The sequence below is a fragment of the Stomoxys calcitrans genome, chromosome 2 (genome assembly GCF_963082655.1).
Source record: "Stomoxys calcitrans chromosome 2, idStoCalc2.1, whole genome shotgun sequence".
NCBI classification, from domain to species: domain Eukaryota; kingdom Metazoa; phylum Arthropoda; class Insecta; order Diptera; family Muscidae; genus Stomoxys; species Stomoxys calcitrans.
The window spans coordinates 138,424,994-138,451,672 of record NC_081553.1 but is presented as its reverse complement, the minus strand read 5'-3'; the positions used below and the strand labels follow the sequence as shown (position 1 = coordinate 138,451,672).

Below are 26,679 nucleotides of genomic sequence, written 5' to 3'. Positions count from 1 at the left end.
ATGTCCTTTGGTATGGAATCAGAAACAAATTATACCTGTAAAATGTTGTTCTTGAATTAATTAGAATTTCACCAACTATTTCGAAAGCAGAAGAGAATCCCATCTCTAAAACAACTTGACATTGACTCTTGATCCAGCTATTACTCCACAACTGAGACCTGATTACCGCAAACGAGATCGAGTAAGCTTTCGTGTCGAATGAAATTTCATCTCGTTATTAGTGGATGTTATACCACTTGCATATACATACATTCTTATGTCAAAGTTTTTATGAATAATGCTCGATTTACACATTCACGTTCTTAAATTTCAAACAATCCGTTCAATAACCTGATACGTAATTCACAATAGAGAGATTTCGAACGATTTTACTCATTCACGTATACGTATGCGGTAATTCGGCCCTTAGGTGTTGTACGCCGTTGGAAATTAAAACCTTGTGACTCCGAGTTTTCTCGGCCATTTTGCAAAATTTCGACGGCCACCACATATAAGCCGAAGATTTTTTTTAATATTTCTTAGGAAAATCTTTGGTAAAATTTGTATATTTTGCACCAAACTAAAGTTGAGTCGTGTCCGCATAATATTTATATGAATTAAAATGGCACGTTATACGCAACGACCGGAAAACGCTTTGAAAAGAGCTAATGGTAAGTGCATTGAGGGTAATTTTTGCGATGAAAAAATCCATGTGGGCACCAACTGCACACATACTACGTTATATGCTTGAATGAGTATGTGGCAATGGGTGGATATATATATGTTAATGGGTTGGTGAAAAGAGACGAGAGTATATGAAAGAAATATATATATATATATAAGCTGCCATTCCTGAAATTTTTCATTTACACAAAATCTATAACTTTTTCCACAGAATTCATTGATGTGGGCAAGCCTTTGCGAGCCTTGGATACGTTGCAAGAAGTTTTCCGTAATAAACGTTGGAATTATGCATATTCGGAGACAATTATTGAGCCACTCATGTACAAGTACTTGGAGTTGTGCGTGGAGCTCAAGAAGTCCCATATTGCCAAAGAGGGCCTTTTTCAATACCGCAATATGTTCCAATTGGTGAATGTTAACTCACTGGAAAATGTCATTCGCGCTTACTTGCGCATGGCTGAGGAGCAGACTAAAAAAGCTCAAGATCAGTCTTCCGCTGCTGTTGCAGTCCTGGAATTAGATGATCTGGATAACATTGCCACTCCCGAAAGTATCCTAATGAGTGCTGTTTGTGGCGAAGATGCCCAAGACCGTTCGGACCGTACTATTTTGCTACCATGGGTTAAATTTTTGTGGGAGTCTTATTGCCAATGTTTGGAGTTATTGCGCATTAATACTCATTGCGAGGCTTTGTATCACGATATAGCCCGCATGGCTTTTCAATTTTGCTTAAAATACAACCGTAAAAGCGAATTCCGACGCTTATGCGACAAGTTGCGCAAACACTTGGAAGATATATGTAAGAGTACCAACCAAACAACCGGTGTGTCAATTACAAAGTTGGAAACTCAACAACTATGTCTTGAAACGAGGCTTTATCAGCTGGACTGTGCTATTCAGATGGAGCTTTGGCAAGAGGCTTATAAAGCCATTGAGGATATTCATGGCTTAATGGCCCTGTCCAAAAAAGCACCAGTGCCCAAAACAATGGCTAATTATTATCAAAAATTGGCTATGGTTTTCTCTAAAGCTGGCAATCAACTGTTTCATGCAGCAGCTCTATTAAAACTTTTCCAATTAACTCGCGAATTGAAAAAGAACTTGACCAAGGAAGACATGCAACGTATGGCTTCCCATGTACTGATTGCTACGCTATCAATTCCATTACCATCTGCACATCCGGAATTCGACCGTTTTATTGAAGCCGATAAGAGTCCTCTGGAAAAGGCCCAAAAATTGGCCGTCTTATTGGGCCTCCAACAGCCACCTACTAGGGCTTCATTGCTTAAAGAAGTTGTAAGTTAAACTATAGCTTTAGTAGACGCGTACCTTTATTGATATTTTTAATTACAGGTACGACTTAGTGTTCCTCAACTAGCTTCTGAGGAATACCGAAATTTGTACAATTGGCTTGAAGTCGACTTCAATCCTTTGAATTTGTGCAAACGTGTTCAAACCGTAGTTGATGCAATTGAGGCCATTCCCGGGGAAACCAATCCTTTATCGCCCTATGTTCGACCTTTGAAAGATGTTACCATCATGCGTTTAATACGTCAGATATCCCAAGTTTACGAGAGCATTGAATTCTGTCGTCTTCTCAACTTGGCTCCATTTAGTAATATATTTGATTTAGAGAAATTGTTGGTTGAGTCTGTACGTCACAATGATATGCAAATTCGAATTGATCACCAAAAGCGTTGCATTTATTTCGGCACCGATCTCACCGAAAGCCAACGCGAAGATCACCCTGATGGACCCAGCTTGCAATCTATGCCTTCAGAACAAATTCGCTCACAACTGGTCAATATGTCTACCGTGTTGCATCGAGCCGTTTCCATTGTCTATCCGAATCGTGACCGTGATCAACGTGCTAAGTACCGTAGCCAAATGGTTCAACACTACCACGAAATCAAGGACCGAGAGCACCAACGTATTTTGCAACGCCAGAAGATAATTGAAGACCGTAAGGAGTTCATCGAGAAACAGAATAATGCTCGTGAAGAGGAGGAAGCTCGCCGACTGGAAGAAGAGGCCCGCAAAGCAAAATTAGCGGAACAAAAGCGACTCGAACAAGAAAATGAAGAGCGAGAACGAAAACGTCACGAAAATGAAATTCAAGCTATAAAGGAGAAGAGTTTGAAAGAGAAAGTGGAACAAATCTCCCAAACTGCACATGGTAAGAAAATGCTGGAGAAACTCGATCCCGAAAGCATCAAGAAGTTGGATGCAGAACAAATTGCTGCTCGCGAATCCGAAGAATTGCAGAGGGAACGCAAAGAGTTGCAAAACAAACTTAAATCACAGGAAAAGAAAATTGATTATTTCGAACGTTGCAAGCGCATGAAGGAAATCCCACTATTTGAAAAGTACTTGTCGGAAAAGATGGTAAAGGACAAGGAGTTTTGGGAAGCCCAAGAAAAAACTCGCATAGAAAATGCCATACTTGAACGCAAAGATGCAGTTGCCCAGCAGGAGCGTTTGAAACGCATGCATCCCGACAGGGATGCTTTCTTGGAAGCATTGAAAAAAGAACGTGCATCGGTGTATGCTGAAAAGATCAAACAGTTTGAAGTGGCTTTGGCAGAAGAACGTAAAAAAAAATTGGCAATACGCGTCGAACAAAGGCGAGAGCAACGTCGTAAGCAGTGGCTTCGAGAGAAGGAGGAGGAACGCATGCGCAAGGAAGAAGAGATTCGGCGCGCTAAGGAAGAGGAAGAACGTGCCATTGCAGAAGCTCGTCGTAAAGAACGTGAGGCCGAAGATGAGAAACGACGCATCCAATACGAAAAGCAAAGAGCTAAGGAGGAGGAAGCAGAGCGTAGAATTCAAGAAGAACGTGAACAGCGGGCACGGGAAGTGGCTGCAGAACGCGAAAAACGTGAAAAAAATACAGATAAAGGTCGCGACGTTTGGCGTGGACGTGGGGGTGATCGTGGTGAACGTGGACCAGAAAATACATCTGAATGGCGTAGTGCAGGTGTACCAAATGTTGAACGTAGCGAACGTCCATCGGAAAGAAAAGAAATCGAAGGCAATGAAGGCGGTTCTTCTTGGCGCACAAGACGTGAACCAGATTCATCAGGTCCTATACGTGAAGCACCTGGTGCCGGACGCGATGATAAGTGGCGTCGTGGTGGTGGTCCAAATGATGAACGACCACGTGCAGGAGAATTCCGTCGTGGCGGCGATCGTGAAGATCGTTCACGTGGGAATGACTTCCGTAGAGGCGAACGAGATGACCGCCGAGATGGACGTCGTGAAGACAATGCCAGCGGTAACTGGCGTGATGCTCCACGCACCACATCGGATCGCGACAATCGACGTCCAGGTGTCGATCGCCGAGATCGTCCCGACCGCGGTGATCGTTCCGACCGTGGTGATCGTCCAGAACGTGGCGATCGTCCAGAACGTGGCGATCGTCCCGATCGCGTTGGTGCTAGTGGTAAGGATTCTGGAAGCTGGCGTACAGAACGCCCAGTACGGGATGACAAAGAAAAGCCCAAAAGAGAACAGGATAAAGGTAAGTTGGATTAGTCGGTACTGGACAAATATACAAAAATAAATTTGCATTCTTTGCAGAGAACAAGAGCGGAGACGACGGTGAGTGGACTAATGTAAGACGCCGCTAGTTCCAGAAACATTCGATAACATATTCACCGAAGTTTTTCTAAACATAAATTTTTATATACATAAACAATTTATAATCCACTTTATATATAACAATTAAAGTTTTGGTCTGTCCTGCTGCAAGTCAAAAAATTTTAGATTCTGATGAAGTTATTCACAAGTAGCTGCTAATATCAAGCATACAAAATGTATGGATTCCTCTAATGTTTGCTTTTCAAAAAAAAAAAAACCAAAAACCCCATCAACAAGCAGGCTAGCTACCTATTTCCGCGACAGCAATTTGTAAATGTTGCAATGCACTCAACCTTTAATAATGATTTCAAATTAGGCGACATCAATATCAAAAAACGAAATAAATAAATAAATTATAAACTAATCAAAGGATCGGAGGATAATATTTTTTTATTATATAATTCAGTTGATGGTCGACTATGGATTACTAAACTTAAGCTGAGTTCTTCTCTAAAACATCACTCAATAAACACACAAAAAACCACCTATACACCTGCTTTTGAATTCAGGCGAGAACACAAGAAAAATATTTCCAGGTGTAAAGGAAACAAAAACGTACTTGATTAAAAACGATCCCCCTTATTCCGGTTGGCGATGGTGTAGTCGAATGTCGGAATTTTTACAAAATGGTGTTATGGTTGTCGAAGACGAAAATTCGTTTGCATTTTTGGTATCACATAAATCGAATTCGACTGTCAAATCTGACGAAAACGATCAATATATAAGTTAATGCATTTTAAACTACATTGTGCCTGTTTGAGGAAAGAGTATGGAACCTACAACCATAGGTTGAAAAGAGGGTTAAGATATTAATCCGCATCATGCCACTATGGACATACACCTAAGCCCGTAATAGGTTTGTCGTGCGCTCTAAAAACTATAAAGTAACCTCTAAAAAGAAAATTTTAAGTTGGTAATTCCGTGCTACTTACAAAATTCTTAATTGTTTCCAATACCACTCCTCTAAGTAGGTTCATATCTGATATTGGGTCCTCACCTAAGTGCTGCCGGTATCTGTTGGACGCGAAAGCCGGGCAATGACAAAGGAAATGCTCCAACGTCTCATCATCTTCCCCGCATGCCCTACACATGCTATCACTTGCCGAACCGATTTTACATAAGTGGGCTCGTAGTACTATGTATCCCGTTATGATACCAATAGCTATACTGACCTTCTTGCTCCCTTTCAGTAATAGCGTCGTCTTCTCACGATCTGGATCTTCCCAAAGGATTTTCGCCGTCCAACCTACCGTTTCGTTGTTCCACAGGGTTACATGCGCATTCGTCATCCACGTTTAACTTGGACTTCGTCGACCCGAAAGGCTTCGGGTTAACCAAGTTTATTGACGGCAGTCCTCTGGCCTTCACAGCCAAATCGTCTACCCTTTCATTTCCCCTTACTCCGTTATGGGCCGGCACTCAAACGGTGCGGATTTCCCCATCCTAAGAGAAGGCGTTAATCTCCTTCATACACTGCAAGATTGTTCGTGACCTTACCGTCCTGGTTGTTATCGCCCTTATCATAATTTTCTGTCCGTAAAGATTTTCACAATCGACATCCTCGCGTTAGCACCACACCACTTCCGTGATCGCCCGAATCTCCGCCTGCAGGACCGTATTATGGTCAGGCAGTCTAAAACAGATCTCAGTCTCTGGGTTCTAAATGTAAACCCCCAGGCCCACTCTGTCCTCTAGCTTTGATCCATCCATGTAACATGATCTTCCAGATGGCAATACTAGGGTTCCGTCAATCCAAGACTGTGCCAATGGCAGCAGTGCGTCGCTTACGACTTCAAGGTTCTTCTCAGGTATCCGATCGGAAACCTCTCCACTTCCTTCCAGGTTTCCTATCGTCGCCTCGATTATACCGCGATTGTATGAGCTTCTCCCATCGCCTTAAGTCTCAGCCGCAGTGGCTGCCTCACACTTAATCTGTATGTCAATGGGTCGGATATCTAGAATAGTCTCCAGTGCCCTAGTGGGCATGGTTCTTATCACTCCGCCTATGTTACGACAACATGTTCTTTGAACCTGTTGTGTGGTCCTTATGTTGCACTTTTGAGCCTACAGCCCGTCTACATAGTGCCCAACATCTGTGAGCCTTCTCAGTACGCAATGTGACACTTCCAATTCAGTTTCCTGTCCAAGATCACACCAAAGTATTTGACATTGTCAGATATCGAAATCGTCTTATTAAGGAAACGTGGTGCGTTAATTGGCCCACCTTCGTCTTCCTCGTGAACAGGCATATTTCAGTCTTCTCTGGATTAACATTGAGACCTCTGGGTCTAGCCCAGTCATATGCCATATGCAAGACCCTTTCGGCCCTTCTGCATAGCTCGTTCGGATCCTTACCTCTTAGAAGTATTATAACATCGTAGCAGACGGGCTCAAATCCCTCCTCAGTCAGCATCCGTAATAGGCCATTTATGGTTGTCACCCATAGGAGTGGCGACAAAATGCCCCCCTGTGGCGTGCCCTGTGCCACTTTCTCCCTTATATTTATGCCATGAGACACACAATTTATCCACCTGTTTCTTAGCATATGGTTTATCCAGTCTCTAAGAATCGGGTCCACCCGGTACTGGTCGAAGGATTAGATCAATGTGTCGGTCCGCACATTGTTAATAGCCCCCTCGATGTTAATGCATACCGCAGCTACGTTTTGGCATCGAAGGATTCTTCTATTTTATGCACAACCTCGTGCAGGGCAGTCTCCACGGACCTTCCCTTGACATAGGCATGCTGTTTGTATTTGAGCAGTTCGCTGGGTGTCATACTCTTTATCATGGTGTCCACAATACGTTCCATGGTTTTGAGTAGAAAGGACGTAAGGCTTGTGGGTCTGTAGGCCTTTGGTGTCGCATAACTTGCCTTGCCGGGCTTGGGTATGAACACCACCCTTGCCTCCTGCCAGGCTTTTCGGAGTATAGTCCTAGGCAGGCTGTGAAAATATTGGCCAGACGAGGCGCCAGATAGGCTTCCTCTTTCTGCAGTAACCCCGGAAATATTCCATCAGGTCCAGGTGACTTAAATGGTTTGAAGCTCCTCAAGGATTCCTTCACCAAAAATTCCGTTATTATAAACCTTCGATCAACGTCACTATTCCAAGATTCCGGTGTCTCCGTTAGTCCCGTCGTATCCTGTGGAAAATGGGTTTTCATTAAAAGCCTCAATATGTCCTCCGTTGTCTCTGCTCTCACTCCCATATCGTCTACTAAAGTTTCAGTTTGGACATGGGTTTTTGAGAGAAACTTTTTTATCTTGGCGGCGTCATTAGCGTTATCAACCTGTTCGCAGAAAAGCTTCCAGGAGGCACGTTTTGCCGCTCTGGTAATCTTATTGCATTCCTTGAGCCGTGTGTAATAAACATCCCAATAAACTTCCGCTTTTTTACGACGTGCTCTGTTAAAAAAAGTCTGCGAACCTCTTTCCCAATATTGCGAATCTCCCCGGTCATCCAGTGTTTTTCTTGGAAAATATCAATATCCTATTGATATTTTCGTCAATCTCTTCTATGCTTGAGCAATCTTAATTATCTTGCCCAAGTCTTCTTCTGAGTAGCCTTCCGAATTTTGTCCAGTTGGTTTTCAACTTATTCCGGAAGCTTATCGGATTCGGCGCTGGCCGTGCTATTCTAATGCTAATGTAGCGATGGTCAGAGAAAGACTGTTCCATGGAGACCCTCCAATCCTGAACCTCATCGATCAGATTTTCTGAACATATCGTCACTCCTCCCTAATCCTATTAACAAAGGTAGCGGTGTTACCAATATTAGGTGTTATTAGGTCGTTAGTATTCAAGAACTCTGCCAGGGCTTGGTCCCGCTTATTAGTGTTGGTACTACCCCACGAAATGTGAGAGTTCGCATCGCACCCTATTAGTACTCGTTTCACTTCCTGTAAGGCGGTAATATCTGCCTTGTACTTTTCTAATACATTCTCGCCTTGTCATCTCGAGTATCATTTGCACTCAGTATTTAATTAAGAGCCAGTGCCACCTGACTCCTCACTGAGACTCTCCTCTCGAAAATCGCTGACTGCCCGCATTTGCAGCTACTCCGCATAAAAACGGAGCTTTTCACCATCCGCAACCTGTGGACGCGCCCGTTAGCATTCAGCTAAGCTTCCCGTTATCACGGATGGTGTGGTGCTCATAGTTATCCCGTATCGGCCGGGAGTGCACTATCTGCCAACAAGTTTTGTTTGGGTGAGAGTATTATATTTAGTTAAGAACCATACACACACAAACAACCAAAAATGGGGGAACTAGTTACATACACAAAAACAGGGTTGCACTAATCACTGATTTTGACAAATAGTGCACTCAATATTTTGTTGTTGGGCAACTGCCACTACCTGTAAATGAATATGGCTACAATTACGTTACAATCAATTCTGACAAATAAACTCGAATTCCGAATAAGAACCGGTTCACGGAGCAGAAAACCAAAATGTTATTTTTGAAGTTGCATATTTTTTTGTTTTATGTATTTTTTCAACAAAAATTTAAATTTGGTGTATATTTCACACGTTATTACATTGAAAATAAGAATACACAAGCTCGCAATTCTTTTTTAACCTGAATTTCGGATATATTCAAATCGCCAATAATGAAAATTGCTATGGAAACTGAAAATGTTGCCAGAACAAAAAATTTCTTATTTATGTGTATTCTTTCCTATTTTTATAAAGATCTTGTCCAGAAGATGAGGATCGATGATAACTCATTAATTATATGATCTCAAGCCGAAAATAACACAAAATATAATATAAATTTGTAGTGTGAATTGATGGAGTGAAAATAGAAAAATATTTGATGTGGAAGTATAAAATGCATTGCGAAACTCAGCCGAAAATGGAGAGCATTGTAAAAATTTAATAAAGTATTTTTGTATAATAATAATTACCCTATTGTATTGGAATATTTAATTATCCATCTTTAATTTAAGTGTCCCAATATTGACTGACAGAAGCATAACTTCCGACTACATCTAATCCTGTGGATTAATACTTCGAGATATTATGCGGAAAAGCTAAGGTTAGTATCCATTACAATTTATTTCAATATATAAATACTTTTTTACTTATATACTTTAGAAATGACAATTATATGAGGTCATATCTTTGGTTTGAAGGCACATCATCAAGAAAGTTATTGGCCGCAGAAAAACAAAAGGCATCACGTTTGAAAAAAATTATATGATTTTTCCGTCATCTATAAATGTCTAAAGACAGTGCCCACTCAACAATATATATAAACTTAAACGGGCTTATTCACAAAATTTAATGAAGACTTTAAATAGGTTTATTTGACAGCTCTTTAAAGGACATTTGACAAAAAGACCTATTTTAAATCTACATTAAGTTTTGTGAATGCAGGTGATAGACTTTGCTGAGTATTGAGATCCATTTAGTTATCCTTTGTTGTGCCATTAAGATACTCCCCTTTTGAATAGCCAGAATAGCTTTCCAAGCGCCTCGATCTTCTGCGCTCCTTCTATTATCTATGATACCAAGTTTCGAGGTGTCTCCCATCACTTGATCTTTCCATCGGGCTTTTGGTCGTCCCAAAGTAGCTTCTGTCTGCCAGTATTTTTCTTCGCTTTATTTCAAAATTGGTAGTTCCCATTTTCTTCATTTCCTTTATCTGATCGGTTGTACAGGGCTTTTTGGAAGTTGATACCATCCATTTCGTTTTATCTCGATCTACTGCCAGACCCATTTTCACTGACCCTCTTTAGATTCTTTCAAACGCTGCAGTTATTACTTCCGGTGACTGACCCATGACTGGTGTAGGCGAGTAGCATGTGTTTTCTTCTGAGTCATCGTCATCCTGTATAATCGAAAGCGGCTTTGTAGTCAAAAAGTATGGTAAGTGTTGATTTGTCCTTCTCGGGTCTTTTCCAGGATTTGGCGCAGTCTGAATATCTGATCTATAGTGGATTAACCAGGTCTAAAGCCGCATTAATAGGGCCCAATTATCACATTGACTTTAGATTTTAACCTTTCATACTGTACGCTCGAGAGTATTTTGTATGCGATGGGGAGGAGACTTATTCGTCTTTAGTTGGCATAGTACATAGGGACATAGTATGTTGAGGTTCCAGTCATCGGGTATGCGTTCTTCTAGCCACATGGTGCAGACAAGCTGATGCAAACGCCTTATCAGCGTATAGCCTCCGGTCTTAAATAGTTCAGCGGGCAATACATCGTCTCCTGTTGCCTTGTTGTTCTTTAGTCGGGTCACAGCTACTTGGACCTCGTTCTGACAAGGCGGTAAACATTCTTTACCATCATCAGAGATGGGTTCTGTGGTATCCTCTTCGCCGCCATTGTCGGATACAGTTTGGAAAGATCAGTTACCAGATTTTCTTTTTTTGTCTCTGCCGGGGGATGTGCCTGTACCAAAGCCATTGGTTTGATTCTTTAGTAGCATTTCCGGACTTCATTCTGACTCCTGTACATCTCAATTCACTCAAACTCGCGTCTCTCTATTTCCTTCTTCTTTCTGCAGAATAGACGTTTCTCCACTCTCCTTTTCTCCCGATGCCTCTTCTTCAACTCCTCGGATCGGTCGTACTTCTAACACGCTGGAAGAATGCCTTCCATCTATTACAGCATGATCAATTTAGTTTCTTGTCTATTGATCGGGTGACCATGTGGCCGTATAAATCCTTCGATGTTGAAATTTGGTGCTACTAACTACCATGTTCTGCGCCGTGGCGAAATCTATTAGCATTAATCCATTATGGAAAGTTTCTTCGTATAGGCTAAATTTTCCGACCGTTGGACCAAAATCTTATTTTTCTATTTTATTGTCCATATATAGATTATATTGATTTGGGCGCTGAGGACGGAAGATAACAAATGTGTATCTAGACTTCATGGTATTACACGCAAATTGCTAAGATTGGTATTTAACGACGAAGAGAGGCTCAAAATGGAATCGACAATTTTTTTTTTAACCCTGGGACCATTAAGAAAAAAATATAAATATTTTCAACAAATTTATTTCATGTATATATCATAGTTTTTAATATTTTCTGTGCGCGAACTCATTTGCAGCTACTCCGCACAAAAAACGAAGCTTTTCATTATCCGCAACCTGTCAACGAAGAACTCCACACAAGTCGGGGATAAAAGTTCCAGCCTTTTAGAGAGCGCACATGTAAGCGAGCCGCTTTCTCCAAGATCCGATGCTCGTCTACAACCGTCCCTATCCTGGGATCAGACGCTGATGTTGGTCATTGGTTATTTAGAGGCGCCATTAACTCGCCTTGTATCATTGCTACTCAGTATTTAAGTAAGAGTCAGTGCCACCTGACCCTTCCACACGAAATCGCTAACTGCCCGCGGCCGCAGTTAGCGATTTCATTGAAACGGAAGCTGTAGCTCTCAGCTAAGCTTCTCGTGTTAACGATAAACTCCACACAAGTCGGGGCTCAAACCTCTGTGCTGCTCAAAGTTATCCCGTGTCAGCCGGGAAAAATTATTATATTTTTATATGTTGTGCTGTTGGGTAGACATGATGCTAAAGCCATTGGAGCAAATCTTCATTTGCAACGGGGTTTCCCATACATTTTCAATGTGAGCAAATTTACTTATTTGAGGAGATTTGCAGCAAATCTCCTTCGACATTAAAATGAAACAAGGCTTTTGTATTGAATATCGCTTACTATCTGTAGTTTTGGGCAGCACTTTATCTCAACATCTGACAATTTCTTATTGAAATTACATGGTACAATTAAGAATTTGCGTCATTAGCACAACAACAAAATTCTACCCCCAACGAAACTACCTTGATCGGCAAATGCTGTACATGGAAACGCCAAAGTAATTTTAGAAATAAACGTTGTTTTAAATTTATCTTCTTCAAATATGTTTTATATTTGTTTTCATTATTATGACACTGTTTCGCTGCTTATGTGCGAAATATCGGATCAAATAAAACATAGTTTTAGGTTTTTTGAAAAAGCATTAACAAACATTAACATTAAGGTTTACTGCAACATCAAAACAAAAATGAAAAAGATTGTACTCAGCTGTTCGCATGACCTCACCTTATCCTGTTGGAATTATAAAATTCTGTAGAAAATTTAAAAAGATCGTTTCACCATTTTAGTTGTTTGGCATTATATATATGCTGAACACAATAAAAATGCAGATCATAATAAAACGCTGTCAAAAACATCCCTGTTGACAAATGCAAATCACTTGAATCGTTGTGTAAACGGGTTTAGCAGATTATCTCAATTCAGGTGAATTTGGGCACTAGTGTTAGTATGAAGTCTAAATTTCCGACGATGTTTTGAAAATCTCGTGCTTTGCATCTAGGATTCTTATACATTTTCAGTGTGAGCAAATCTACTTATTTGAGGAAATTTGCAGCAAATTCAAATGCTTACGCAGAGAAAATAGAACTGTTCTTATATAAAGCGAAGGATGCTTCTATGTCCAATGAAGGCATCCTGCTCTTGTCTGCTGCTCTTGTCTGGAGTTTTTGACCGTTGGTGAATATTCTAGTGTAATCGGAAAATTTTGTTTGCATAGTGACATGGTACATATCAACAATGTCTGATGTCGACGAGCGATTTTTGTAGATGTCTAGAAATGTTAGGTTCGGGAGTGACAGATAAGCTTGGAGCGGATATTCATATTGAATAGGTCGGTGTAATTTAATGTATTTCCAGTTATTTTTTCGTGATACAATAGGAAAAGTGGGTGTGGATACGGTATATTATATTTTTGAATAAATTTATTAGCTTCAATCGGCAATAATGTTACTAGCTTCAATTGGCAATAATGTTATTACTAATGGCAAAAAAAGTTATTGTAGGTTTGAAGTGCAGTTTCGTATGTTTTATCAGCTGACGAGAGCCTTAAATCAGGATATAATGAGCAGTGTAAACGGGGTTGAACAGTTGTTACCCAATAAAACTATTTTAAAATTCTGTATTCAAAAAGTTTATTAACAAGGTAGTACTTAAAATAGACTCATAAACAAATTTTCGTTTTGTTCTGGCAACATTTTCAGTTTTCATAGCATTTTTCATTTGGTGGCGATTTGAATATATCCACCAAATCTAGATTATTGGTGAAAAAATACATTACTAAACAAAAAAATCTACAACTTCAAAAATAACGGTCTGCTCCATGGACCGGTTCTTATTCGGAATCCCAATTTGAATCTGGCTTTTCATGAAATTATTTGTTATACTTTTATTATTTACATTATGGATGAAAAAAATCCGCTTTCCAGATATTTCGTCTTTTTATCAGACCAAAACGTGCAATATTAAAATTGACAATTTTTTGATATGTTGAAGCTACATACATTGTCAGAATTGATTGAAACGAAAACATTTTTCCGATTAAAAATAAGTTTTAAACAAAATAATATGATTACATTTTTGTGTACAAAATTTCCTTCGAATAGTCGTGCTCTGGGACAAAGATTCATTGTTGCTGACTGACTTCATGTAAATTTTCATCTGGAATCCATTTTGTGATTTTTTTGAATGTACACAAAAATAGGCTTATTGAACTGTTAAAGAAGAGTTGATCATACTATACATTTTTCAAATTAAAAATAGGTTTATTAAAGTAAACATAGAATATATTTCGTTTGTTAATAACATCGGTTTATAAATCTATTTTATCTTTTCTGTGAATAAGGCTGTAAGACTTGAATCTCTCCGGTAATGTCATAACATTGGCCTACTTCCAGGGACTGTGCATAGGTGGATATCATTGCTTGTAGAGCATTCCTATGTGCTCAAAATTGGATTCTTTGTATCTTGAGGATTATGATTAAATGATAGTCAAGCAGAAAATGCGCCATATATTCAATTTTTGGCCTAACCACGCCCATATATAGGCGAATGAGTTGCTCCGGATTGGCTCCCCAGGATACCCCACCCCTAACAGATGATGTTCATGAATTGGAATGTAGATTTAGGTATATGATCAACGTGTGATGTAAAACCCCGTTTACACTGCTCTTTAAATCCGGAATTAATGGCTCGATCATTTGTTTTCCCTTTATAAAATCAGCTGACGAGAGTCTTAAATCCGGATTTAAAGAGCAGGGTAAACTGGGTTTAAGGCTGAGTTTAGAGTTCACAATGAACCCGAAGAAGTTAAAGTTATTGACAGATTTAATACGTACGCCATTAATATGTAAATCAATCGGGAATTGTATGGAACTTCGACTGGAAGGGTTGAAGATCATGCATTTTGATTGTGGAGAAGGTCTAATTGCAAATCCTTAAGGTTCTCGATTTACAATTCATTGCATTCTGTATTTTCCTTTTAAGAACATTTATTTCTGTTCTGCGCAGAAAATGACAAGGTCATATGCGTAGCCTAAAATTTCCACCTCCAGGTCTTTGAATATAGCCATGATTAGCTTAGCTTACTTTTTTACACTTTAAATTCCACCAACTGTTAACAGGATACTTTTTTTTTTCTTACTGGTGCTTTAAATTTGTCTTACAATTTTTGAGAAAAAAGTTCGAATTTTGATGTGTCGGGGCAGTGTGAGTATCATCATCAAAAATTTCAGATATACCATCATCGACACCAAGCTATATTCATTCACAGATAGTGGCAGTGGTCCAACAAAATATTGAGTGCACTATTTGTCAAAATCAGTGATTGGTGCAACTCTGATTTTGTGTATGTTTCTAGTTCGCGTCATTTTTCGTTGTTTGTGTGAACAAACACATGAACAACGAAAAATGTTTCTTAACTATAATACGCACACATAACCAAAACTCGTTGACTAATAGTGAACATCGCGAGAAAAATTGTACTCAGCTGTTTACGGGGCTCTACCTGGTATATATGTCATGATTGAGAATGTGTTTTGATACTCCATAGGTAGTTTTGCGACATGTGTATGCTTAAATCCATAATTATGATACCAAGTAGTAACCAGAGCAATCGCAGGGTTACAGATTGCTAAGTCTAATACCGAGGGGGTGGTTCTGCCGAAATATGTAAGTGATCCGCCATTCAGAAGCACAAGGTCTCTGTCTTCTATAAATTGAAGCATATTTTCTCCGCGGGTATCAGTATTGGTGCAACCCCATACCTAGTGATGACAGTTGTAATCGCGACATTATAATGTTGGCATTTAGCTGAATAGAAGAAATAATATTTATAAGATCCGCTGTGTTAAAGGTCACATTAGGTCGAATATAAGCGGATATAATTACAGTTTGATCCATTTCGCTCTTCATGCAACAGGCGATTACTTCTATATCTTTATTTACAATATTGATGTTAATTTTGGTAAATTTATACATAGTATTGTTTATTAGAAAGGCAACGCCGCCACCGTAGGTAATCCGGTCTTTCCTTAAAATGTTATAGCTTGGAATTGAGAAACCATTTGAGTTATCCTGGTCCGTGTCCGATATGTAAGCAATCTCTACCCCTGAATCTTTCAGGAATTGAGCCAATTGCGGCTTCTTATTTCTAATGCTTCTTAAGTTAGTTTGAAGAATTCTCATGGTCAGCAAGACGCTTCACATGGCGAATCAATTAGAGGTGGTCTCATTTGTACAACAACCACAATTCATATGGTGCAATCCGTCATATTGTCATCAAGCTGATCGACGTTTTACCAACACTCACAAAGAAATTCGTGTGCGTGAGTGTATTCGTGTGTGTAAATGAGCAGAGAATATGCGTGAATGAACATAACAACAAAGAGAATACAAAAAAGCTGTCATCTTAATACCGTCGAAACTGGTCAGCTGTTAACAGCCTTTTGCGTTAGACCACCTTAATTGTTTTCTTGTGTCGAAGTTTTCACATGCTTTTGGTTTGGGACATGGTATTATAAAGTGGCATCGTCATTAGCAAAATAACAGCACTAGGATCTATAAGATCCGGATCGTACTGATGAGACTTTTCCAGTTAAATATCATCAGTGGGCGTATTTGGAGTTTTCCCAAATTTTCTTTTCGTTAACTTTTCTGTTATCGCTTTTTAACTAAACTATTTTATTGTTTTTGGTTTGTTAGGCTCGAGGAAAACAATTATTGAAGAACTGATGTTTGTGTTTTTGGTAGTCTTCTATTCTTGAAAAATAGCATATTTCGAAAACAGCCGGTTGTCTTCCTTAGGGAATTTCATTAAAAGTTGTTCACATTAAACATTAATTTACAATACAATATACAAAGTTTAATCGCAGTGTTTACATTATTCTTAAAAATTCCAATAAATCTTAAACAATTCTTATTATATCTTAAAGTAAACCTTATACTAAAGCTCATTTTCCATTGTTTTTAGTTATGTACCAAGCTTGTATATATCTGTGCTCAGTGGTCTGTTTCCGCCTTAAAATTCATGCGTTCCTCAGTAAGTATGTTAATGATATGTAATATTTTTAGCATATATGTACGATTATAATTGTTTTCTTGTGTCGAAGTTTTCACATGCTTTTGGTTTGGGACATGGTACTATAAAGTGGTATCGTCATTAGCAAAACAACAAAAATCCACCCCCAGCGAAACTACCATGAGTCGCAAGTACCGTAAATTAAAATGGCAAAATGGTATTTGTATTTGCATCATTATAACACTGTTTTGTTGCCTATGTGTGGAATATCGGACCAAATAAAACATCTTCTAAGATTTTAGAAAAAATCTCAGCTGTGTTATCAAGCCTTTGACATTTAGATTTACTGCAAAATCAAAAGAAAAATAAAAAAGTGAACTCAGCTGTTCGCATTACCTCAACTTATAATTGCATCCTGGTTTGTACTCTACCAAAGCACAATGTGCGGCAAGTGCCGGTTGTAGTACCGGATTGGCCAGATGAAATTTAGTATACACCACACTGCTAAAACAACAACCATGGCAAACATGTCTTTTAACCGATGAAATTAGGCCTCTTTTTTATAGGCCTTTATATATAATAGGCCGATATTTGTATAGGCCTAATAGGCTTCTTATTACAAAGAGTTGTTAATAAAAATGAAAAAAAGAAACGAAAAAAGAATATAGTACCAGGATTTATATGAAGTTTATTGTTTACATGAAATGACAAACAGAGTACCAACCCTTACCTTAAGGCTACTAAAACATTTCCACCACACTCAATTGCCATACATTTACGAACCCTTCCTCTTTTATACTTTGGCACAGGATCTAAGTTCAAAAGTACCATCTCTGGCAGAAATTACCGAACGTGGCAACCGTGGTTGGAAGCCGCAAAAACGAATATCCACATAGGAAATGTCAAAAATATTTAGCGTGCGTCGTGCTCCACGTGAACGTTCCGCGTATAAACTTTAAGAAAAATTAAAAACAAATAGCCAAATACAGCTATAAACGGTCGGCTCCAATAAATTGGGCACTAACTAAGCGAGTGTTTGACAAGAAGAATAAATTGAATTTTCATGTGTTCACATTCATTTAATTAGATATATGGGCAACATGTGAGGTTAAAACAGACAACCACCCATTCAACAATACATTTCTGACTAAAATTCCCCAAAACCTCAAAGAAAAAGGCAACAACCGAAATCGCAGCACGGCCGCAGAAAGTGAACACGTTTTTATCTTCCCCTAGAATACATTTTTTAAATAGGATAATTTTAAATCAATCATATACCTTGTCTTGGCTGCACTGTTATTGAAAAAAATATCTAACCAAACACGGTTGAAGCGCAGATATTAACAGGTAAGTTGTTCATTGCGTTTAAATTGCAGTTTTCTGCATGCACATTTTGCGGATATTTTCATTATTTTAATACGTGGTTTGTTGGTCAAATTTGTATTCACTTGTGGTATTTCGAAAATAACGGCGTATACATTTTCTGTCGTATAGACAAGAAAAAGGTCATTGTTCGAAAATAACTGTTTTTAATCTGCACAACAGTTATTTCACGGAATATTTTAAGAGAAGACACTGCAATGAATCAAAATATATTTCAATGGTGGTGCAAAACAAGATTAACTGTAAATTATGTAGGGCAAAATGCAACGTGTCATTATTCATTGTTGGATATTATTTTCTTTTTATTCATACCATAAAATTTTGACAATCTAACAACAACTACATAATTTATAGATATACAATTAAAAATGCTTTTAGCGGTATAAATGGTATATACTAAAGTACCACCAATCTACTTTGAAAATTTCATACGGATTCATTAGTGTCTTTGGGTATGCTTAAATAAACATATTTTCTCTTTGCCTTTTGAAAAAGCACATGGCATTTTAGACCACTCTCATTTATTAGTGTTTGTTATTTTTGCCATTTTCTTTTAAACCTTTTCCGAGGAGTTAAAGTTACCAGATTTTTCTATTTTTTCCCAATCGGGTAAAAATTGAATATTTAACTCTGGGCTTGTCTCAATTGATATAATAGTCCGAGGGTCGGTAAAATTCGAACGTTAAAGTTAAATATTTTTTTTGGTAGCAATGCAAATTTTGTCTTTTATATAGCAGACTTCCATGTTGCTTACTGTGAATGCAGGATGCACTTATAAGGTGAGGTCATGCAAACAGCTGGGTATAAATATAAATGTAAATTGCTTGTTTACACAGCTGTCATTTTTTTCTAAGATCTCTTATTTGTTCCGATAATTCAGTTTAATTTTTTCATTCTATCAACCATTCTTAAGAAGACTTTAATGCCTATAAAAATATAACATTCATAACACAACCTGAGGTCTAGTTAAATTTAAATAGAAAATAAAAAAAAAATAATATAAAGCTAAATTATAGCCTTTGGCTCCAGAAAAAGAAAGCAAGTTAAAGACGCCGAAAAATTGAGAGTTACATGATTGGTTCCAGTGCACAAAAAGTCAAGATATTCCACACATAAGCAACAAAATAGTGTTATAAAAATGAAAATCCAATAAAGGTAGTTTAGTTGGGGGAATTTTGTTGTTGTTTTGCTTACAAAGCTACATCTTTATCGTACCATGTGGGGAATGTGTAAGCAGATTTAATTATTGGGGTTGTTTTATTTACTAATCTAGCGAATTCGCTAGCTTAAGCACAAATTTCTATTAAATTGTTGCGAAATCTGACGGACTCTATTTTTTGCCACAACAAAAGTAAAACACCAACACAACAAAGACAAAAAAGACGAAAAAATTCGCTAAAAAGGGTAACTAAAACACTCCTATTATTAGTAACAAAATTAATAAAAACCCGCTTTAAATATTGATGTTGTTGTAGCCACATTTTCATGTGGAGGTGACTATCCTCATCTGGTCCAAAAGACCGATCGCCGCGAGAACAGGGTGGCCATTAGTTTTTTAAAGGCGCCAATAACCCGCTTTGTCATATCGAGCATCATAGGCACTCAGTATTTGTCCAAGAGCCGGTGCCGCCCGACATCTCACTGAGACTCTCCGCTCGATATCGCTGATTGTCCGCGGCTGCCGTTGCAGCTACTCCGTATGGAGCATTCCACTATCGGTAGCCTGTGGATAGTAAAAGTGTTCCAAATCCAGGAACTCTGTGACTAAGACGGGGTACGTCCAGAGGGATCTGAGTCTGAGTCGAGTGGGTCTGGCTGGGTAGTTAAACAAGTGACGTGTGGTCCCTGATCACAAGCGGGACATACATCCTGCACGTCGGCGTCAACCTTTGCTCTGCAGGAGTTGAGGCGGCTGCTTCTGCCGCATCGTAATTGAGCCAGAACTACTCTGGTTTGCCGGGGGATTTAAATTTCTTCATGTGCAATGAGAGTACCACACTAACCTGGTAGCTATTTACCGAACCTGCTACAGTGTCTACATGAATGTTGTTTGGATCCGCTTGATCTAGAGGTTCACTCTTGTAGCGTTGAATCTCACGCTCCAGATCATGTAGATATAAATTGAGGCTTTCGGGTGGTGGATACCTATCCATAAGATGATGATTTGGATGGTCCCCGCGATAACATGGATGTAGGTGGTCCACCTGAGAACTGTGGAGACAAGACGTCGCAGTTCGAAGGGCGGCATTCTAACAGTTCTTAATTTTATTCCACCGCGTGTCACAGAGCTGATGAGACCGCACTGGCGCTGTAGTAAAAAATATGGCTGAAAATTTGGTGGCAGATATCTTCAAATCTATTGCAGCGAAGTAAGACAAATTGTAATGAAACTAATTGTAATAAGATAACTATTTTTGATCCATTTTGACATTGCGTTTTATTTCGCGTGTATGTCATTGACGTACAGAGGAAACAAAATTTGGGCCGAAAACAGATCCTAGGGGAACTCCAGATCTTAAACCGTTGGCCACAACTAATTGAGTTCTTCCTCTCAGGTAACAAAATATAAGTTGGGATGCTGTTTTTGAAAAATTGAATTGGTTCTTTAATTTGGATATCAAAACACAATTGTCAACAGAATTAAAATCTTTTGAAAGGTCGATTGAAGCCAGAGAGTTTAACTTGCTCTCATTAATTTCCTCTGTCACTGAATGAGTCAGCCTTAAAAGCATCGATGTCGTATTGAAGCCCTCGTGGAAGCATATTGATCTTCACAAATCTGTGAAGAAGGTAACTCAAGAATTTTCTTCTTACGAAGAAGCTACATACTCTCAAATAAATTGAAATTGCTTAAATAAATGTAGTCTATACATAAGATATGCAGCATAAGCAAAACGTTTGTTTTTAATAGAAACCCTTCAAAATGAAGGCAATATAACGAAATGACATGATATTGTTCTATACAGCCGGACCTCGACTATCTGGATTAGACAAGATAATTTTGAATTTTTTTTATTGCTTCGACTTTCCGTAATTAGGTCCATTATCCGGAAGTATTAGCACACTTTACCATTATATTTGAATAACCAAGCAAAATAAATCGAAGATGGAAATTCCCTTGTCTTACTTTTTTTTTGTTCTAATTTTTAAAAGCCTTGAAAAACGCAGAAGTGCAAAATGTGGACTTAAAAATTTAAGAATGGTCGTCAAGTCAATTATCCGCAATGCCTTCAGTCTCGAGCATTCCGGATAATCGAGGTCCGATTGTATTTTTTCATTTTGTGGCGTCCGTTGATATTTCAATTAAACTAGAACAAAACAAACGAAAAACTCGATAGGTCGAGTGATGCAATAAAAGGCAATTTTGTATTTTTGACTTATTTCCCATATGTAATCCACTATTGTTGCCCGTTGAAATGTGGTATGCCTTCTTAATTCCTTGTCTCCTAAAAGCTGTAATGATTGGCCGATTTAACTTCTTAATAATAACGTCATGTAAACTGCGGAATTATGCTCGCATCCGTAATTTACTTATTATGATCGGGTTTCCCAAGTGTGGATGATGGCATCTGCTTTGGATTAATTCTATTTGAAAGTTCGAATAGAAATGGGCGAATAGAAAAATACTATCGTATTTTTCCATATTTTTTTTTCGAGAAATTAGGCAAACATATGACAGTATTCATTTTTTAAAATAAAACGATAATAAAAATATATTCTCATTTTTGGTCCATTAATTTGGTCCATTAAATTAGTTTTGTGCTTAAACAAAGTTGGAAAAACAAGTTTTCAAATAGTCTATAAACATTATAATGCAAAAAATTATGCCATTGTCCCTTAAATTTAATGCGACACTATATTTTTCATTTAAAAGCTTCTAACTTTACTTAATTTTACATTGGGCTTTTGTTCTGCTTGTGTTTGTCCGAAAAAAGCCAACATTGAAAAAGCACCGTCGTTGGCTATGATTAAGGGGACGTAAGTCACACATATTTTTACGTAAAACAACAATATATTTATTTATTTCCATTTTGTACCATAAAGCCAACAAGGCCCATTAAAAATAATTCATTACAAGATTCAGGCTGAATTATGATGCTTTAGTTCAAATTATTGATTCATAAGACTAATTACGATGAATTCGAATTTTTGGCTCGCCAGCCACAAAATATACAAAGGGTATAGAAAAGTACTACAAAATTTATCACATACAGACCATGTACATATGCATTGAGCTAAAAAATTAGAAGGGAGCAAAAGTAGTTGGTAGCATAAAAGAAGTATATGCAACAAACTTATGAAAAAATTACAAGCATATAATAATAATAATAGAGTAATTACAAACTCTAGGTTTCAAAAGCTGTATATGAATGCCATAGAAGTTTTAAACGAGAGACATTAAGGGAATGAGAGAATATATGCAGTTCATAAGGCAGACAATTCCAAGATCTAGCAAATCGAACTACGAAGGACCTAACGAAAATTATTTTCCTATTTCTAGGAATAAAAATTGAACATTTCTAGAACGTAAGAACGTAGAACGCAAAAAAGATAATAACTGGAACAAATACCTAGGCTTAGAACATTTTATCGACTTATAAAATAACAAAAGGTTATGGTAAGTAACAAAAATATTGAAATAACAGCCAAGAAATCGACGCACATAACATGAAATAGTATTTCTCTTTCGAATTTTAAACAGACATCTAGTTATAACTTTAACAATATGCCTTAATCTGCACAACTGCTGCAAGTTAGATCCTGACACCATTTCCGCTTTCTAACGCGGCAAACATATACTAGATGAGAAAATTCTACGCAACGAAGACCAAATTCATCCAGATAGAGCATCAATGTGGTACCTAAAGGAAAGCTCAGTATCAAAAATTACACCTAGACACCTACGCCGATCAACTAGTTCAACACAACGATCATGGCCCATGAAGACAAAGAGAGAAGGGAAAACATGTCTAGAGGCATTAAACATCAATGCTTTGGTTTTAGTAGAATTAATAATTAAAAAGTAATTCTAGCCCAAATCATGAAACGGTCGGACTTGCATTTATGACACTTTAGAATACTAAAAAGATGAAGAATTAGTGTTTTTAGTAAATTTGGTACAAGTAATAACTTTTTTAAACAACCACTCTTTGCTTTGTTTACCTTTAGTTGGCAAAATATGATCGACTGATTGATTTTTTCTTCTCCGAACCATTGTCAATTGACCAATTACGTTCGTAATAAAGGGCTGCACAAGCCGATTTGTATGAACCCTTGATAGCTGTGGCAGCATGCCATTGTCCTGTTAGGCCATGCCGTACACATAAGATACAGACAACAAGTCACCACAACTTCATACTACACCGGCACGGGATAGCTGTGAGCACCACACAGGCTGGAACATTGAGATCCTATCTGTGTGGTGTAGAGCTGGCAAAATATCCATGGCATTATCAATATTTAATTTTTTGGCTGAATATCGATGGATATTTATCCGATGTCTACTATCGCAAAAGTTAAATTTTTTGCAAAACTAAACAAAAATAAGCAATCCGACACTGAATGTATCCTTTAAGATACATTGCGCCTACAGAGGACGCAATATTCATCCGATTTGTACAATTTTCATCCGATTTGTACAATGATTTCACTCATGACTTCCAACTGACTTGGTTTTATTTGGTCTGTGCATTGATATTGCTTTTATATAAATCGATCTCCTGATTTTTAATACTCATTTTCGTTTGCAATTTGGGCGATGGGAAATTAACGATAGTATCGGTACTATCGGTGTTTATTATTAAAACTATCGAAAATATTGAATGTTGCATAATCGATAGTTTGCCAGCTCTAGTGTGGTGTTCACTGCTGCGACGAGTAGCTTTAGCTACGAGCTGCCGTGCGCGTCCACAGGGTTCGGATAATCAGCAGTATCGAGCAGAGTCTCATTGAGAGGTCGGGCGGCACCGGCTCTTGCACAAATACTGAGTGCCTATGATGCTCAATATGACAAGGCGAGTTATTGGCGTCTTTAAAAAACAATGCCCAAACTGTTCCTGCGGCGATCGGTCCTTTGGGCCGGAACGAGCTTGCTCACCTACAGGAGCATGACGAGTATCGCCAACTACATGAAATATGGCTACAACAACTACACTCATAAACGCATGGAGCCAAACCCAAGGGCATGGCATGCAATATCTGCGACATAGAGGTCACGATTTTCTCAGGTAGATCAAAAACAAAACAGCATGCCGTCAAGCGTGAATGAGCTCTGCAAAGAAACGGACTCAAGGAAGTGAGAAATATGGAGTACATTTTTCAATAACTATGGTAATAAATTGTGGAAAATACATTTTATACAATGAGGAGAATTTCTAAGTAATGGATAACATGTTTTTATTCTCATTCAATCAAGACAACGTTTTGGAGGAAAAGTAACTAGTCAAAAATCACTAATTGTACATAATATTAAAAAGTGAACAAAAGTGCCTCAGTATACAACACTAGTGTACAACAACAAACATAAGAATCAAAAAAGTCCTTAATTACAAAATAGTCACACATTTTTTTTAATTTTTGTTTGACGCCATCATAGAATGCATTTTTTTCTTGTTTTTTCTTTTCTCAAATATTTTCGAAATTGACACTATTGAGTGATATATTACAGGTATGCTGTGTTGCTGCCTAAACAGTTTATGGCATCGTGGTTGCATAGCAATCTCTGGCAGCCCTTGTGTTTTTGTTGCCATTGCCTGTCGTTGCATTCGCTTTCCACAGATAGAATTACTAGAGCAAAATGCGACAGTTGAATGCCTTTAGTTCGTAACCAGGATACACCTATAAGGTGAGGTCATGCGAACAGCTAAGTAATTTTTTTATACCCACCATCATAGAATGTGGACGTACTAATCTAGTCGTTCCGTTTGTAAAACCTCGAAATATTGATCTAAGACTCCATAAAGTTTATAAAGGGTGATTTTTTTGAGGTTAGGATTTTCATGCATTAGTATTTGACAGATCACGTGGGATTTTAGACATGGTGTCAAAGAGAAAGATGCTCAGTATGCTTTGACATTTCATCATGAATAGACTTACTAACGAGCAACGCTTGCAAATCATTGAATTTTATTACCAAAATCAGTGTTCGGTTCGAAATGTGTTAAAATTTTGACAAATTTTGTTCAGCGATGAGGCTCATTTCTGGTTGAATGGCTACGTAAATGAGCAAAATTGCCGCATTTGGAGTGAAGAGCAACCAGAAGCCGTTCAAGAACTGCCCATGCATCCCGAAAAATGCACTGTTTGGTGTGGTTTGTACGCTGGTGGAATCATTGGACCGTATTTTTTCAAAGATGCTGTTGGACGCAACGTTACGGTGGTGAATGAACACATTTCGAACCGAACACTGATTTTGGTAATAAAATTCAATGATTTGCAAGCGTTGCTCGTTAGTAAGTCTATTCATGATGAAATGTCAAAGCATACTGAGCATCTTTCTCTTTGACACCATGTCTGAAATCCCACGTGATCTGTCAAATACTAATGCATGAAAATACTAACCTCAAAAAAATCACCCTTTATATTCTTGATTGTCTCGACATTCTGAGTTGAACTAGTCATGTCCGTTCGTCCGTCCGTCGAAATCACGATAGCGGCCGAACGCTTAAAGCTAGGCAATTGAAATTTTGCACAGATATAAACTATTGATGTTGGTCGTTGTGGATTGTAAATGGGAAGAGATCGGCGATGGGTAAAAACCCAAAAAGTGTTTACACGGTAAATTGGGTAAATACCCGGGTATTTACCCATTTATACCCAAAAGCGGGATATATATAATTTTGCAGATATATTGGGCATAAAAACATTAAAAAAAATTAATGATTTCGTATTCTTTGTATGCAAACCTGACCTTCTGATCTTATAAAATCTAAATATAAAATATATATATATATATATATATCCAAATATATATATCCAAATGTATATCCAAATAAATATAGAATTATCTATATATATATATATAAATATATATATATATATATATATATATATAAATATATATATATATATATATATATATATATATATATATAATATATATATATATATATATATATATATATATATATATATATATATATATATATATATATATATATATATATATATATATATATATATATATATATATATACACATATATATATATATATATATATATATATATATATAAATAAATATAGAATTATCTCCCGAAATAGAGTATTGAGCTCATAAAAGGATCATTATTGATACGATTTGAATGAAATTTAAAACAGTGCGATTTGATATACCTCTACACTTGTTTGTTGAATATCATCCAGATCGGGCCATATTTGAATATAGCTGCCCTATAGACCGATCTTCCAACATACAGTATTGTATATAATATTGTGTAGAGTATCTGTAGAGTATCTGGGCTACATTGGCTATATGGCCCAATCTGGACGATATTCAACAAAAAGGTTTAGAGGGGTGCCAAAACGCATATTCACGTGAAAAATATCATTTATTTATTTTTATAAAAACAGAAAAAAAAAATTGCTTAAAGGATTACTTTTAAATAATTGGTTTATGGAGTTAATAACAACTTCATATATATATA

At 37.7% G+C, this 26,679-nt stretch overlaps 2 protein-coding genes and 1 long non-coding RNA gene across 5 annotated transcripts in view; all 3 read left to right on the top strand.

Moving 5' to 3' along the window:
* The first annotated feature begins 453 nt into the window (after window positions 1-453).
* Window positions 454-4,790, top strand: LOC106094037 (eukaryotic translation initiation factor 3 subunit A). The gene is made up of 4 exons (XM_013261208.2): window positions 454-650; window positions 875-1,959; window positions 2,017-4,183; window positions 4,243-4,790. The coding sequence occupies exons 1-4, from the start codon at window positions 602-604 to the stop codon at window positions 4,290-4,292; spliced, it is 3,351 nt and encodes a 1,116-aa protein (XP_013116662.2). The 5' UTR covers window positions 454-601; the 3' UTR covers window positions 4,293-4,790.
* Window positions 4,791-8,827: 4,037 nt separating this feature from the next.
* LOC106094036 (uncharacterized) lies at window positions 8,828-17,060 on the top strand. Of its 2 annotated transcripts, none has more exons than XR_009397039.1 (4): window positions 8,828-9,187; window positions 9,254-9,342; window positions 16,605-16,673; window positions 16,744-17,060. It is a non-coding gene; the product is annotated as an uncharacterized LOC106094036 (long non-coding RNA). The 2 variants fall into 2 exon arrangements; XR_001222457.2 differs by having other exon boundaries at window positions 16,605-16,677.
* A 501-nt stretch (window positions 17,061-17,561) lies between these two features.
* Window positions 17,562-26,679, top strand: part of LOC106094035 (uncharacterized) — a 28,634-nt gene continuing 19,516 nt past the window's right edge. For both annotated transcript variants that reach the window (XM_013261206.2, XM_013261207.2), the window contains exon 1: window positions 17,562-17,999. The gene's annotated coding sequence lies outside the window, so the exon portion shown is untranslated. The remainder of the gene's footprint in view (window positions 18,000-26,679) is intronic.

Excerpts from the sequence above, each read along its gene's own strand:
- LOC106094037 (XM_013261208.2), top strand. The coding sequence starts at position 602 with ATGGCACGTTATACGCAACGACCGGAAAACGCTTTGAAAAGAGCTAAT. Across the intron at positions 651-874 it reads CGCTTTGAAAAGAGCTAATG|AATTCATTGATGTGGGCAAG; the intron begins GTAAGTGCATTG and ends CTTTTTCCACAG. Across the intron at positions 1,960-2,016 it reads CTTCATTGCTTAAAGAAGTT|GTACGACTTAGTGTTCCTCA; the intron begins GTAAGTTAAACT and ends TTTTAATTACAG.